The sequence below is a fragment of the Lontra canadensis genome, unplaced genomic scaffold (genome assembly GCF_010015895.1).
Source record: "Lontra canadensis isolate GAN:19392208 unplaced genomic scaffold, GSC_riverotter_1.0 scaffold26, whole genome shotgun sequence".
NCBI classification, from domain to species: Eukaryota; Metazoa; Chordata; class Mammalia; order Carnivora; family Mustelidae; genus Lontra; species Lontra canadensis.
Window position 1 is genome coordinate 3,238,899 of NW_022631020.1, and position 15,692 is coordinate 3,254,590.

Sequence of the window (15,692 nt, forward strand, 5' to 3'; positions counted from 1 at the left end):
GATCTCTGTCAAATAAATAAATAAAATCTTTAAAAAAAAAAAAAAAAAAAAGTTCCACAAACCTACCTGAATTATCACTGCTGCAGATACATTCTCAGTGCATTTAAAATGTTATCCAGGATTACCACTTCCCATAATATAATTATTTTAATATGACATTAATACATATTAACAGTCGTACATTTTACTATATAAATATTCAGTGCTTAAATGGAAGGGAAAATAGAGTAGCACAAGCCAAGTTTCACCAGAAAAATACTCTTGCCATTTTCAACTTAAAATGCTTTACTGATTTGAAATGAAAACTTTGCAATAAGGGCTACAGGGCTGAGTTCTTTTAAATACCATCACACTTAAATGTTCATAGCATACGGTCACATGAAAAAGTCACAAAACAATAAATGTGAAAGGATTCTTTTTTAATATATAATACTGTATATATCTTAGTTTTCTTCCAAAAGAGAACTATTTATTAATTTATTCGAGGCCCTTACAACATCTAACAGGAAACTCTGTTACTTCAACCTGAACAAAGTAGCATACGCAACTATCCTAATGTCACTCAACAGCTCAGTGGTCACAGATGATCATTTCATATTTAGGCACATATGACATATATATGTGTGTATATATATATATGTTGTAGGTGTAATATGTATACCATGCATATGCATGGAATATATATTAATATATAAAAATATATTTTTATTTTTTATAAAATATATATAGATGTATAAAGCATAGAGTAATATATATGCACAGAAATGTCTCAAAGATAGAAATCCCAGATGAACAGTGATTACCTCTGAATGACATGAAATCTAACACTTACATTTTCTACGTTGCTATTTAACTATTCTAACTTGTCTACAACAAAGAAAGGCTAAAACGTCTGAACTGGTTTCAGCGGCAGAATGCTCTCCTCACGCGGTGTATCTTCCAAGTTCCACTAAGGAAGAATCTTTCAGTTCTCTGCCATCTTCCTACAGTCGTCAACGTTTCCAGCTACTCTGGTCAACTTGTTCTAAACAAAGGATGTTAAGCGCGTGCTAATTTCCTATACATCAACTTCTAGGTACTGCAAATCAAATTCCTTAAAGATTTACCTTCATCATACATTTCCTCTATCAAATAGGCCTCTGCTCGGTCTTTCAGAGCATTCACATTGTCAGGCTCCACCTGCAAAACTTCAGAACATACTCGAATAGCTTCAACAGGCTTCTCATCCTACAAACAAATATGAGAAAAGGATTTATGGTTTTTATTCCATATATTAAGTTTTTACACTTCTGGGAACCAATCAACTGTTACCTTAGAAAAGCAGTGGCAAATCCTTTCTTTTGAACGAATCGTATATTCAGAAACACTTGGCTCTGTTTTCATGACAGATTCGTATTTGCTGGTTGCATCCGTGTACCTACGGATGAGCAAACCATGATGAGTAACAATGACATTCTATTTCTAGAGCTAAGGAAGGACCCCTACTCTTCACCACAGGTTACTTAATCAATTCACCTGAATGAGCAGGTGCCTTCAAGCACTGTTTTTACCTTATTAGTCTACAGTGGCAAAGAAGGTACCTCTGCCAGCAAAAGTTAGGAGGTAAAACACATGACCACAGAAAATCTGTGTGTACAAAGCAGAGTATACCTGTGAATACCAAACAAGGTGAAGAATTTCTTCAGAAAAATACTCATGATTTTGAAAATGAGTAAAACATTTCATTAAGTCTGACTTACACAGAGCATTTTCAGCAAAACAGAGATCAGGTTTTATTTCTTGGTCACTACACACCTTCATGAAATAGCAGAGCCCATTTAACTAACAACATCTTATATAACGAATGTCAATATTCACAGCTAAGTATAATGTAGTTCCTTGCAGAAGGAAACTGCTTAAATCCCCAGCTTTCTAAGAACAATAAAAGCTATTTCAGCATTTTTAACAAAAACTAGAGAAAAGTATTAGTCACGTTATACACTAAGTTACTTTCCTTAGTAATGGCAGACTAAAAGATGTATTTTTATATATCATCATATACATATGATGGGTTTTGGGTTTAGCATTTCTGGGTTGAAATGGGGCACATTATTCCCATTATTCAATCAGAAAATAACTGCAATTCACTTAAAAAAAACCAACTAGCTTCTGAAAAAGTGAAGCGAAAGTACCTTCCCCAGTTCCTCCAACTAGGTACAATTAAAGTACCCTAGACATTACATATTTATAAAAATATGAAAAGACCGAAAGAGGAGAGAAGCAGGTCGACCACTGGGGGACGGCACGTGGAGACTGAACTACTCCCAGATGCTGGTGTTCCTGTCCGTGCTGATATGCTTCCGCTTCATGCACACACCTCATGCAGTTCTACTGATGATAATACAAAGCCAGTATAATCGTTAATCCTACACTGGGCCCTTGTGTGGCTCTTTTTGACCGGTCTAGGCCAGCAGCTGTAGCTCTGGGGCTGGAAGCTTAGAGGTGGGGAGGAGAGAATTCTCAAGTTCACCGTCAGTAGCTTGCTCAGACCTGAACATTCCAGTCTGCTCACACAGAACTGGGTAAGAACGCAGATAGGAATGTGCAGAGTTAACTTCCAATGTGCATACTTTGCTTAGAATTTGGGGGAAAATTTTTGAAAGATAATTGTTAAACTATTGGAAATGTGTTATAGTAATACTAGTATGACATTTTATCATATAAAATTTATATTTACCTCTTACATCTGTTAAAAACATTGTTGCACATAATTCAACATATATTTGACTTTGATTTTGTTTCACTAATTAAAACGATAGTAAACTTGAAAAAAAAAACAGAAACAAACAAACAAACAAAAAACCCAGGGGCACCTGGGTGGCTTAGAGGGTTAAGCCTCTGCCTCGGCTCAGGTCATGATCTCAGGGTCCTGGGATCGAGCCCTGCACTGGGTTCTCTGCTTGGCAGGGAGCCTGCTTCCCCCCTCTCTCTGCCTGCTTGTGATCTCTCTCTTTCTGTCAAATGAATAAAAAAAATCTTAAAAAATAAAAACAAAACCACCGAGGAACCTTGGGACCTGAGGGAAACATAATACGGTAAACTTCCTGGATTTTTTTTTTTTCTTTTTGCTTCCTATACCCCGGACTTGGAGCTGAAGCAGCCAGCAACCCAGAAATGCTAATGGGTGCAGACAATAAAATCAAAACCCATCAAGAGCCTGCTCTCTCAAGTCAAAAGACCTGGGAAGGTTAGCCTAGCAAGATGGGAAACTTTGGCTCTAGTACAGCCAAATACCACCAAAAGAAAATAAAAGGAAAAAAAAAAAGAAAGTAAAAGCCCCACCCCTTCCAATGCCAGCAGGTCAAGTGGACAGTCTCGACTTCCTGCCGAGGCTGTGACAAGGTGTGCCCACACCTGTACCAAGGTGGTACAGAGAAGGCCAAGAGGGAAGCCAGGACTTTCATCCATGCTGGAAATAGTTCCCAAAATTCTCACCTGCTCTAAGCAATAGTGAGAAGCCCCACACCTCAAGTATCAACAAAGGCCAACTGGGAAACGTCTGCCTCCCTGACAGTAACAACGCAATGCCCACCGTTGCTTCTCTGGAACAGTGTCAGAAAAAAACAGCCAAAACAGAAGATTTAAATTAAAAAAAAAGTCTTACAAAATCAAAGTGTCCAGGTTTCAATTAAAAACAATTCAGCCTACCAAGAAACAAGATCCCAAACTGAATGAGAAAAGACAATTTCAACCCCAAAAGGACAGAGATGTTAGAATTATCTGATAAAGATCTTAAAGCAGCCATGGAAATGGCAGCAGTGACAAACATGCTTAAAGCAAATGAAAGCAACAGACAGCCTTGGCAAAGTAACGGAAGAGACACAAGAATAATCACATGGAATTTGTTTATTAGAACTGAAAAATAGAAAAGCCCAAAAAACAAGTTCATTGAATGTGCTTCAACAGTAGAATGGAGGTGACAGAGAAAAGAATCAGTGAATTGGAATGATAAAAAGTGACCAAATCTGGTCAGAAAGAAAGTGAGCTAAGAAAAATGAGGAGAGCCTCAGGGACCTGAGGCACTATAACAGAAGAGCTAACATTTATGTCAATTAGAATCTAAGATGGAAACGAGAAGCCTGAAAAAGTACTTCAAGAAATAATGGCTGAAACTTCCCAAATTTGACAAGACACAAACCTACATATTCTAGAAGCTAAGTAAACTCCAAATAGGATAAAAACAAAGATATCCACACCAAGATACATCACAATTAAACTTCTGAATACTCAAGACAAAAAAAATCTTGAGGGACACAAAATATAGAAAAGAAACAGAAAAAATCTTGGCTCACTCGGTTAAGCGTCTGCCTTCAGCTCAGGTCATGATCCCACCACCCTGGGATGGAACCCCACATGGGGATCCCTGCTCCGTGGGTAGCCTGCTTCCTTCTCCCTCTCCCATGCCCCCTGTTTGTGTTCCCTCTCTCGCTGTGTCTCTGTCAATAAAATCTTAAAAAAAAAAAAAAAATCTTGAAAGCAGTCAGAGGAAAATGCCTCATTTTTAGGGAGAAGACCATTAGAATGACAATGGATTCCTCTTCAGAAACCATGGAGGCCACAAAAAAGTGGTACAATATTTTTCAGATGCTATTACAAAAGGACTGTTAACCCAGAATCCTATACCACAAGAAAATCTCTATATACTCTGCAGATATCTCTATCACTCTAGATACCACATTATTTTTTAATAGTCAATATATATGTCTGTCTCCCACCCTAATCTAGAAGCTTCTTAAGACCAAAAACCATGTCATATTCATTTCTACACCCCCAGTACATTGTCAGTACCTGAAACAGGACATGTTCAATAAATATTTGGTGAAATATAAGTAAAACTGCTGGTAAGAATACTATGCAGTTACTATTACTTAAATTCTGCTATATTAAAAAAACGTAGAGTTGCAGTAGTTTTGCCAAGGCCCAGTGCTTTCTAGGATATTCTATCCTCAAGGACTAACAAATAAAAGAGCAAGCAGTCCAACTGTTCTTCTGTGCCCAGAAAAGACCTACAAGGGAGGCCGCACAGTGTAAAACAGCGTATTCGTACCTGCCATCTCTGATGAGCTCTTCGGCTGACTCAATCAGCTTATTCAGTTTCTTTACTTGTTTGTAGTGTGCAAAACACCTTTTATGATCCTGGTCAAGTTTCAGACATTCACGAACTTCACTGCTCATGTATTCAAAAAGAGGAAAATACTCCAAGTCAAAATAAGCAATGAGTAGTTTTCCATACCAAATACAGAAATCACAATATTTTTTTGGTAACAATGAAACAAAACACACAGACCGAACAATTCACCATACACTTTTACACAGGGCATTCTTGCACACGCATGTATTAATTCAAATTAAAATGACTTAAGTAGGTTATACACGAAACACCCCACTTTGCTTCTGCAAATATAGTATCTCTACTTTCATAAGCACGGCTCATGAAAATAAACTATGTGGAAATAGAGTAACTTAGGGAAACACAAAATATATAAATGAAGAACATAAAAGCCTTAACCACAGTTTTAACTTAAAATTAAAAAGAAAATTGGATGATTATCTTCCCGCCAACAAGAAACAGATGAGATGTGCAAGTCAATGGAACTGACCTGAGAGACAGTTCATGGTCTCCTAGTTGATAGTACAGTGTGCTAATTTTATAAAAAGCCTCAGTATTATCATTCTTCAATTTTGATGCAGCTTTTAAGTCACTTATGGCTTTCCTAGGTTCCCCTTCTTTAATGAAACATTCAGCTCGAAGTTCCCGTAGTTCTGCATCCCAGACACAAACCTTGAGAAACAAGAGAATTAGGCTTTACGAAACAGCAAACTACGCACACTCCCTCCCACACATTTTGCCTGCATATTTATCAACATGAAACCACCTTCACGTCATGTGATTTCTATATTATAAATAGTACTAAAAAGTCTGATACAATTTAGATGTGACAAAATAATTTCTCCAAGGACATCTTAAATGGGGGAAGGAATATCCTGTATATACTAATGAGGCCCCTTTCCTACTTCCTTCAATTATATAATTTTAAAACTCTGAAAATAAGAATACATGGCATTACTATTAAAAGGTTGTTCCCAGTGAAGCATATCGATTTTGAAAAGAATATTCCATAATCTAATCTCAAAAAATAAATAAATAAAATCTAGGTTCTACATCTGTAAAATATTTCTGTTCTACTAATAACTAAATAGAATTCTTTTATAAATTGTTGTCTCTTTGAAATTAAATCCTCGTATTACAAAAAGAAAGAAAAGAGGAAAACAATGTGGGAAGGCGGAGGCTTCACCATTTCTACTTTATGAAGAAGTCGACGATATTCATAAACGGACTAGTATTCTTCAAAACTTAAGGCCAAAAGTCCAACAAAAAAGCCTGGGGAAGTATCTTTTATATATTTCTGAGTTGTTCTTTCTAAAGTCATATCAAATTTTCACATGTATTAAGATATCAAAATCAATACCGTACATTAATAAAATGCCTTGAATAATAAACTAGGTCAAAATGGATAGTCTAACTACTGGAAGGTAAAAAATTTTAACTTTGTATTTCCTTAATAAAGCATTAGCAAAACGCTATAATAAAACACGAATTCTGCTGGACCACACCACGTGATCTCCTCTACAAAATCATCAAAGAAGCACCGACTCCATATACATCCCAAGGTGCTATGAAAATGATAAATACACATGAATTGTGATTGCTTCTACTTGAGGATTTTAGTCGACTTCCTACTTGAAACCCATCTACAACTCCGGATCTTGTCAACCCTTCATCTGCTTCTTCCCTAGAAGCTTCCCATTCTAACCACTCCTCTTGGCCACAGACGTGATTCTTCCTTTTCCTTCAACCAATTCTTTCATCTTTAATCCCATTATCGAACCTCTCAAGTTCTCTACCCCCAACACAGAATGTAAAATGAGACAAATACCAAAGCAAGCGATATATAACGATACGTAACTGCCCCTCCACGGCACCTCCAGCACATTTACCGAAAACCTCAGTCCAAATTCCGTTCTGCACCAACACCAGCTTTTCACTTCAGAGCTAAAAGCCCAAAGACCCACCTGATTCTATCCTTTGATAACGTGTCAAAGTCTATAAACGTGCCTTATAGTGCAAAGCAGCCCGCGCCAGGCCTGCCAGCTACACCGCCCGGGAAACTCACCTCTAAAATCTTATCAAGGAAGGTTATAGCGGCGCCGTAGTCTGCGCTCTCGAAGGCGTCCAGCGCTTGGGAACGCAAACGCTGCATCTCGTCGGACTTCCCAAGCTGCAACTGGGCTTCCTTTTCTTCGCTTTCACTTGGGCTAGATTTGAGCTATCAGAATGAGAAATTAATGAGAAATGTTTAATCTCTTAAACCTAATACCCGCAGTACACACCCCGATCTGACCACTTTACACCCTTAAGTTCACCGGGGGCTAAGGGAAGAGACGCCGGCCCATCCGAGCACGTTCCCCGGGGCCGACAAGCGGGAGGGAAACGTCACCCCCACTCGGGACAGGACACAGATGCAACCTGGAAGCTGGGGGCAACAGACCCCGGTCCCCGAACCCTAGCAGGAAGCAAACACATTTGGGAATGTGACCGGACAAAGAAGGAAGGACGGCGAGCACTCGCCTCCCTCTCGGGTACAGCTCTGCACACTCATGGGAGCTCCGTGTGTTCTGCCTTCCAGCTCTACTTCCTAAATGCGTATTTTTTTTTTTTAAGATTCTATTCATCCATTTGACAGAGACCACAAGCAAGCAGAGAGGCAGGCAGAGAGAGAGGAGGAAGCAGGCTCCCTTGTTCAGCAGAGAGCCCGATGGGGGGCTCGATCCCAGGACCCTGGGACCATGACCCCAGCCAAAGGCAGAGGCTTTAACCCACTGGGCCACCCAGGCGCCCCCTAAATGTGTATTTTTAAGTATAAAATAATTTTACGTATAATATAAATAATTTTAAGAATAAAATTATTTTTACTTAAAAATTTCTAAGTAAATTTTTTAATTTTTATATAAAATATAAATTTTATATGTATATAAAATAAATTTTAAATATAAAATTATTTTATACTTAAAAATTATTTTAAGTTAAAAATAACTTTATACTTATAAAATAATTTTAATTTTATTATATTTTAAGTATAAAATAATGAAAACCAGGGAAACTGAGGAGAGGGCATGTTTTTTAAGAGGTTATAGGATGAAGATTTGATACCAGAGAGGCTAAGGTGTAATGAGAAAGAATTTATGGGGAAAAATGAGAGAATAACACCTTATATTAAAAGACTCAGAGTTTTAAGAGGTCTACACATTTTCTCTTTTTTAAATAACCTTATCGGGGTGCCTAAGTGGCTCAGTGGGTTAAAGCCTCTGCCTTTAGCCCAGGGTCCTGGGATCGAGCCCTGCATCAGGCTCTCTGCTCAGCGGGGAGCCGGCTTCCCTTCCTCTCTCTGCCTGCCTCTCTGCCTACTTGTGATCTGTGTCTGTCAAATAAATAAATAAACTTATCAAGGTATAATCCATACGATAAAATTCATCCATTTTGAGTGAGCAATTCTGACTTTTAACATATTTAGCAAGTATATACCCACTACCCCAGTTTTAGACCATTTCTGTCAATCTTTTAAGATCCCTTGTGTCTGCTTATAGTTCATTCCTACTCCCAGCCTGGCCTCAGAAAAAGCGACTCAACAATTTCTTCCTCCAAATGGAAAATCTTAAGCTTAATGGCTTAGAAAAACTGAGTGCCTACATTAAAAAGCTCTGACTTGGGCAAGTCGGGGGGACATTTTCCCTGACTTTTCCTAGTTCATATGTAATAATTCCTGAAATCTAACATTCTTACTAAGATGGGAATTGTAGTTGGTAGGATCCAATCTGGGGTGAGGTGTACCCAATGGTAGATTTCTAGAACTGTCTCTCTTTCAATTGACCAATCATACTGCTCCCTCTTTGAGGTAAAAAACACCCACCACCAGCTACCTGGTAGAGAACACTCCAGATGCAAAACCTCAAGAATACTACTTCTGAGTAGAGGCTATGTGTCCATTTTGCTTTTCGGATACTTTAGGTATTGTTTTGTCTGTTTAACCATTGGCTTTTGACGGAAAGGACAGAACTCCCAAGTATTCAGAGGGAACTAGAAATGAACCACCTCCGCTTGCTCTGAGGAGGACTGTCCCTGCAGGACCGAACTACCCAGTTGAAGGGAGTTACCGTAAGGCCATGACATGCTAATCTACAGCTGTTTTATCATCCTCAGGACGGTCCTGAGCACTTCTGGCAGAGCACGCTGGAAGAAAGATGTATGTGTATCACTTTGCTCTGGATAAAAGTAATTTATTATCTTGTTTCCTATATGTACGCTGCTGCCCCTTTTGGAATAGGATATCCTATTCTGTATTTTTGAATTTTTGAGTGCTTTGAATTTTTGAATATTGATATCCAATTCCAATTTCTGAATAGGATATCCTATTGAAAAGGGGACGGTAGTGTACATATAGGAAACAAGTTAATAAATGACTTTTACCCAGAGCAAAGTGATACACATACATCCTCCTTCCAGCGTGCTCTGCCAGAAGTGCTCAGGAAAAACATGAGGATGATAAAACAGCCGTAGATTAGCATGTCATGGCCTTACACAGAGACTGCCTCTTCTGGATGGAATTCACATTCTTTTTTTTTTTTCTCAAACTTCATAGAGTCTGATGTCTACCACATGATTTTCCTTGTTGGAAGGTGAGAGCAGGAGAAGCCCTAAAGCTTGAGGTTGAGGATGGAGGGCTCAGACATGCTCAGTGCCCAGTGGGAATGGGAAAGAGGGAGTGTGGTGAGGTGAGGTCATCTGCACCTCTTAGAGGATGGAGGGAGCCGGGAGGATAGGGAAGGGATTCTTGCAAGGAGGTAGGAAAGGAATTTGAAAAACAAACTAAGGACTTATAACCCTGAGGAGTTTCAAAGTAAGCTGAGTGAGATGAACATTTTCACTCTTAGCGCCGGCTGGGGGCTCCTCCCGCGATATGTGCAGGTGGAGCCTGGACCCTGTTAGCACTTCCCTCCCTCTTTCTTCATGTTTCTTCATAACCCTTCTTTTGTGTTTCATATTTCTAACCCTCTCAGACAAACTTCTCCCGATGACAATATTTTATTTCTTATCACTTACTGTGATCACCCATAATAGCTATGGGGTGGGCGGTGGTTAAAAGGGGCAGGCTGCTTTCTCATCTAAATACACCCCTATTTCTGGGACAAGGGGTTGATAACTGTGGTGGACAGACTTCTAAGATGGCCCCAAAAGACCCCCACCTCCTGGAACTCATACCTGTGTGTGATCCCCTCCCCTGGCATGGAGTGGGAACTCCTTTTAACACGCATAATAGGACAGAAGTGACAGGATGTCACTTCCTCAGTTAGGTACAAACACGGTGACTTCCCTCTGGCTGCACTCATTCTCGAACGAAGCAAGCCGCCATGCTGTGCGATGACTCCTAAGATGAGTCTGGAAGCAGTTCTTTCACCAGCCAAACCTTCAGATAATACCGCAAGCTCACCTGATGCCTGACGGTGGCCTGTGAGAGACCCCGAAGCAGAGGACGCAGCTAAACCTGCCCCGGTTCCTGATCCCATGAACTGTGTGTTGCTTTAAGCTGCTAACTTTGGGTAATTTGTTAAGCAGCAATAGATAATAGTTTTACCATTTTTTCAATGGCCAGATTGTGAATATTGCCCAAGAGATTTTATATTATTAATGTTTTAAAATAAAGTCCAAATGGGGAAAAAAAAAAACACCTATGCCCAAACCTTTACTTTGTCACTTATTATCCATATATTATTTACATTTTCTTCACCAAAACAAAGGGGGATAATAATGATGTGGGAAACAAAGGCAAAAGAAAAAAATTCAATTTCCTTCCCACTTACAGCCCACTGGCAAGTCCCTAAAACAGGCAGAGTGACCTTCCTCTAGGAACTCAACTACTTCAATGTCGATACTTTGCTAAGGGCAAAAAGCAATCTTAGCCCAACGCCCACAATCCTGTGAGTCTACTTTAACATATAAAAATTCCTTTGGAAACCTCTTTTATCCCTACCTAAACCCCCGCTCCCTGCATATTAGCAAGATACATATTAGCAAGGATATGGCCCATCATACATATCTAAAGGGTCCCATGACTAAGATTTTATTAGACAGTAATAAATGACTTTTTCCTAACATCGGCAAGCCCCCTCAAGGTCCTGGAAACTGTCCCTAACACCCATCACCCATCAAAACCCCAGCGCAGCTCTTTCTGCAGCTCTTTCTGCCCAAGGGTCCTATCGCCATGCTTTAATAATAACCACCTTTTTTGGACTGAAAATGTCTCAAGAATTCTTTCTTGGCCACTGCCTCTGAACCCCAACATTTCCTACATCAATAATGCTTACACCCTGAGGAACAGTCATTGAGAAATTAAAAAGATGCCTTATGCAACACACAGCAAGTACTCAAAAAAATGCTAATAAAAATTCCAAGCTCCTTTTCTGAACTTTCTGTAGTATATAAATTGACAATGAGGACAGAATGCAATACTTTAAATGGTTATTCAATTTATTTCCCATTGCATTAATATCAGCCAACTTAAACTGGGTGTCCTCTATGAAAGTTAGCATAATTAAAGTACCAGAATAGCACCTGGGTGGCTCAGTGGGTTGAGCATCTGACTCTAATGGTTTTGGCTCAGGTGTGATCTCAGGGTCGTGAGACTGAGCCCCACCTGCAGAGTCTGCTTGTCCCTCTCCCTCTGTTCCTTCCCTCTGCTTCTCCACCCCGTGCACTCTCTCCCTCTCTCTCAAATAAATAGATAAAATCTTAAAAAAAAAAAAAGTCCCAGAATAATAAAACCTTAATTTGACTCAAGGTCAAAATAAAATTAGATTCTGGCAGAAAATACAGTCACCAAACTGCTTGTTGCTCAAGAAATTAATCTTTCCAAACCCTATTAAATTTAATTATGGCTTTAAGAGGTAAGTAGCACAAATTTACATTTTTCATTTGATACTAATTGATAACATAGAAAAATATGTAATATTTGAGGTATATTGCAACATTCCCCAATGACTTCTAAAATTCGCCTTCACAAATTGTTTCTGCAGTCTTTGTTAAGGGAACTATACAAAAATAATACCAACTAATTTTTGAAAAGCAATTGTATCCAAGTCAAGGGGGGAGTGATTTGAGTTAAAGTGTTCTAAGGTTCTTGTAATTTTCTAGAGGAAGCTAAAGATAGTGATTACCTGTAAACCTTATTAAAAGCAAGCATGTTAAAATTCCTGAGTAATGACTAAAAGAAAAAGACACAGTATGCATAACAGTACAGAAAGAACAGAATGAGGAAGAAAAATCTAAGTCAATTGTAGGAGGGAAGGAAGAGAAGGGTAGGCTGACAGAAAACAAACAGCTGGATAAACAGAACCTAATGGAAATAGAGACAAGAGACATCAAGTTGCATTTCTTATACCAACCAAGCCAGCAAAAACTACATTGTTCACACCAAGTGTTGCTGAAGATATGGGGCACATGGAACCCTCCTAGGCCGCTGGTGGGAATGTACATTTGGATAACCACTTAACAGGAAAGTGTCTGTCTGGCCAGGTTAAAAATGCCCATAACTTTCAAAGCCGCAATTATGCTCTTAGGTATATACCCAACAGCAGCGATCAGAGGGTGATCCAGGGACACCTGGGAGTCCTTAATACCCTTTCAGAGGTCAGCGGGGACAAAGTATATACGGACAAAAGACAACACATTCGAAGTACAGCATAAACCGATGGATTTCATCATGACAGAGTCCTGAAAGTTCACTTAGGAGATTGCAGAGTCCACACTGTAACTAATCAGTAACAACTCCTGGAGTTTGCTATGACATCAAAGAATCTAAAACTATATAAAATGACTATTAAAACATTCTTCCTTTTCCAACCACTTAAATGTGTGAGCCACCTCTTCTTCAGTAACACTTCCACAAAAATATAAATAAGATCTGGGAACCTGATTGTCTTCAATAAGCCAGATAGTAAAGAGATTTGCAAAAATGTAAATAAGTGGTCTTATTATTAAATATTTGTTGTTTTTGAAAATATAGTTGGGTTGCATGCAAAAACATCTGTATTAACATATAATGGGTTTGTTTTTTTAGATCAGTAAATATTTTTCCAATTTCTAAAACCAACTCCCAGGACTGCGAATACTGATACAAGCTCAGCTCTCTAGAGTCCTCAGTGCTCACCAGCGAGACGGTCCCGAGAACAACCTCCGAACTGCTGCCCTGAAGGGCTTCAGCGTCAGGAGGCGAATGAGCCAGAACGTCACTGAGCCTCGCGGTATACGGACTCAAAGATTTGTTAGACTCATAAATAAAACCTACAGAAACGAAACACGAAACTGTGAGGCTATAGCTAACTTCCCGCAGTTGTAACACACAAAAAAGGATATCCTCGAGATTCCGAAACTCCCTCATTGCCTCAGTTCTCATCAAGCCAACACCCTTCTCAAGCCCCATCCCGCCAAGCTTCCTTAGCTACTCCGTACTGAGGTCGCCTTCGCTTCTCTCTAAATGTTTAAATCACGTAACAAACTCTTTTAACAAGGAAGTAATCTAAGAAATCATCTTGCCCAACCAACTCCCACTTTGTAAATGAAAATACTGAGTCTCGCAAATGGTAAGTCGCCCAACATCACACAGCTCATCAAGAGAAAAGTGGGGTGGGTTTCCCAACTTCTAGTCATGTGTCATTCCTGATCTTATCTTGTTATCTAGACAAGCATATATGTCACTTCTTATAAATCTCTCTGTACTACTAGCTTTTCACACATGTAGGGCTTATTTCTTCCAACTAAAGGGTAAACTGCTGAGGAACAGGATATATGTCTTAATGCCTACATCGCATGCCCATTTTTCTTTTTGTTAATACTGTTACCTGTGAGCTAGGTTGTACTGTCTCTAATTTTAGATAAAGAAATTGAATGATTTTGGGACGCCTGGGTGGCTCAGTTGGTTGGACAACTGCCTTCGGCCCAGGTCATGATCCCGGAGTCCCAGGATCGAGTTCCGCATCGGGCTCCCAGCTCCACGGGGAGTCTGCTTCTCTCTCTGCCCTTCTCCTCACTCATGTTCTCTCTGTCTCTCTCTCAAATAAATAAATAAAATCTAAAAAAAAAAAAAAAAAAAGAAAGAAAGAAATTGAATGATTTTTAGATAAAGAAATTGAATGAACTTGCCAGAAGTCTTGCTTTGGATGATGGTAATGATGAAAACCAATCATGACAGGAGAAAATATTTACTAAGAGCTTTCTATATTTCAGGCACTATTCTAAGCCAAACCAAAAAAACCTAACGGACATTTTGGATTATCTCCCTTTTACACACAGGAGGAATCTCTAGCTCAAAGTCACTTCCAGAGCCTACATTCCTAACTGTTCCCTCTTATGTGTACAACGATGCCAAAGATGCAAGCAGCCTACCTGCCACGTAAGAGCATCTCAGTAACAAGGCCAACACAGAAGACCACAAACAGCCAAAGCAATCTTGAAAAAGAAAAGCAAAGCTGGAGACATCATAATTCCAGACTTCAAGTTATATTACAAAGCTGTAGTAATCAAGCCAGTATGGTAATGGCACAAACAGAGACACACAGATCAAGGGAACAGGACACAAAAATCCAGAAATACACCCACAATTATATGGTCAATTAATCTTCAACAAAGCATAAAAGAAGTCCAATGGGGAAAAGACAGTCACTTCAACAAATGGTGTTGGGAAAACTGGGTTTCAACTCGAGGTCATTTTCTTAAGCGACAAGGACGCTCACCTTCTGCCAGGATGCCCTCCAGCCACTTTGCTAACACAGATTCATTCACCCTCTTAACATTCAGATTTCTAGTACATCCCCTCCTTTAAGAAAGCTCTTCTTGACCAGACCCCCGGTTAAGTTAGGTGACCATTCCATTCCGCCTGTGCCTGCAGGGCTCAATCACAACACTTCAGTCATACGCTATCACCTTTGCCCGATTATTTCTTACCCTAGTATAATCTTTCCAAAGGCAGAGACTAGTTTTCTTCATCAGCAACTCTCTAACATCTATCTACCGATCTGCCTTGCACATAAGCTGCACTGAACTACACTGCACTGACCTACAAGTGACCACATGCGCTGGTGACAGCAGTGACAGCTCAAAGACAAACCAAACCACGTAAGATACTGTGTAGGATCAGGAGAGCTGGTGGGGACCTGAGGTGAGGCTTATTTACAGGAGACCCTCCAGCAGCAGAGTAACCTGTACACATAACAAAGAACAAGATTCGCACTGCAGCCCAAAAAGAGATTAAGCATATTCAAACTTCCATTCCATTACGTAAAACGTAGCTGAGTATCCCCACCTGGTTGTACATAGAGCACTTCATTAGTAAGATTAAATCTTTCTGTATCTAATAGGCTGGTAAATGCTCTTAAATACCACAAAAAGCCCATGTAACTAAAAACACATAAAGCAAACAAGTTATTATATATCATCTATATTCACAAATCTCTAAAAAAGTGTAAGAATTCTTTGATTGGTAAAGATAAAATACAGTCACAACACAAAATGTCTTTTTAAACCAGACCCAGAAATCATCTAT

The 15,692-nt window shown here is 39.4% G+C and overlaps 1 protein-coding gene across 1 annotated transcript in view; it reads right to left on the bottom strand.

Moving 5' to 3' along the window:
- The window catches only part of DNAJC3 (DnaJ heat shock protein family (Hsp40) member C3), a 58,807-nt gene that overhangs the window by 13,359 nt on the left and 29,756 nt on the right, over positions 1–15,692 (bottom strand). Inside the window, exons 5-9 of the mRNA XM_032864143.1 lie at positions 7,215–7,367; positions 5,640–5,821; positions 5,087–5,206; positions 1,312–1,417; positions 1,107–1,227 (exon numbers count right to left, since the gene is read on the bottom strand). Coding sequence (XP_032720034.1) covers positions 1,107–1,227; positions 1,312–1,417; positions 5,087–5,206; positions 5,640–5,821; positions 7,215–7,367 — 682 coding nt within the window. The remainder of the gene's footprint in view (positions 1–1,106; positions 1,228–1,311; positions 1,418–5,086; positions 5,207–5,639; positions 5,822–7,214; positions 7,368–15,692) is intronic.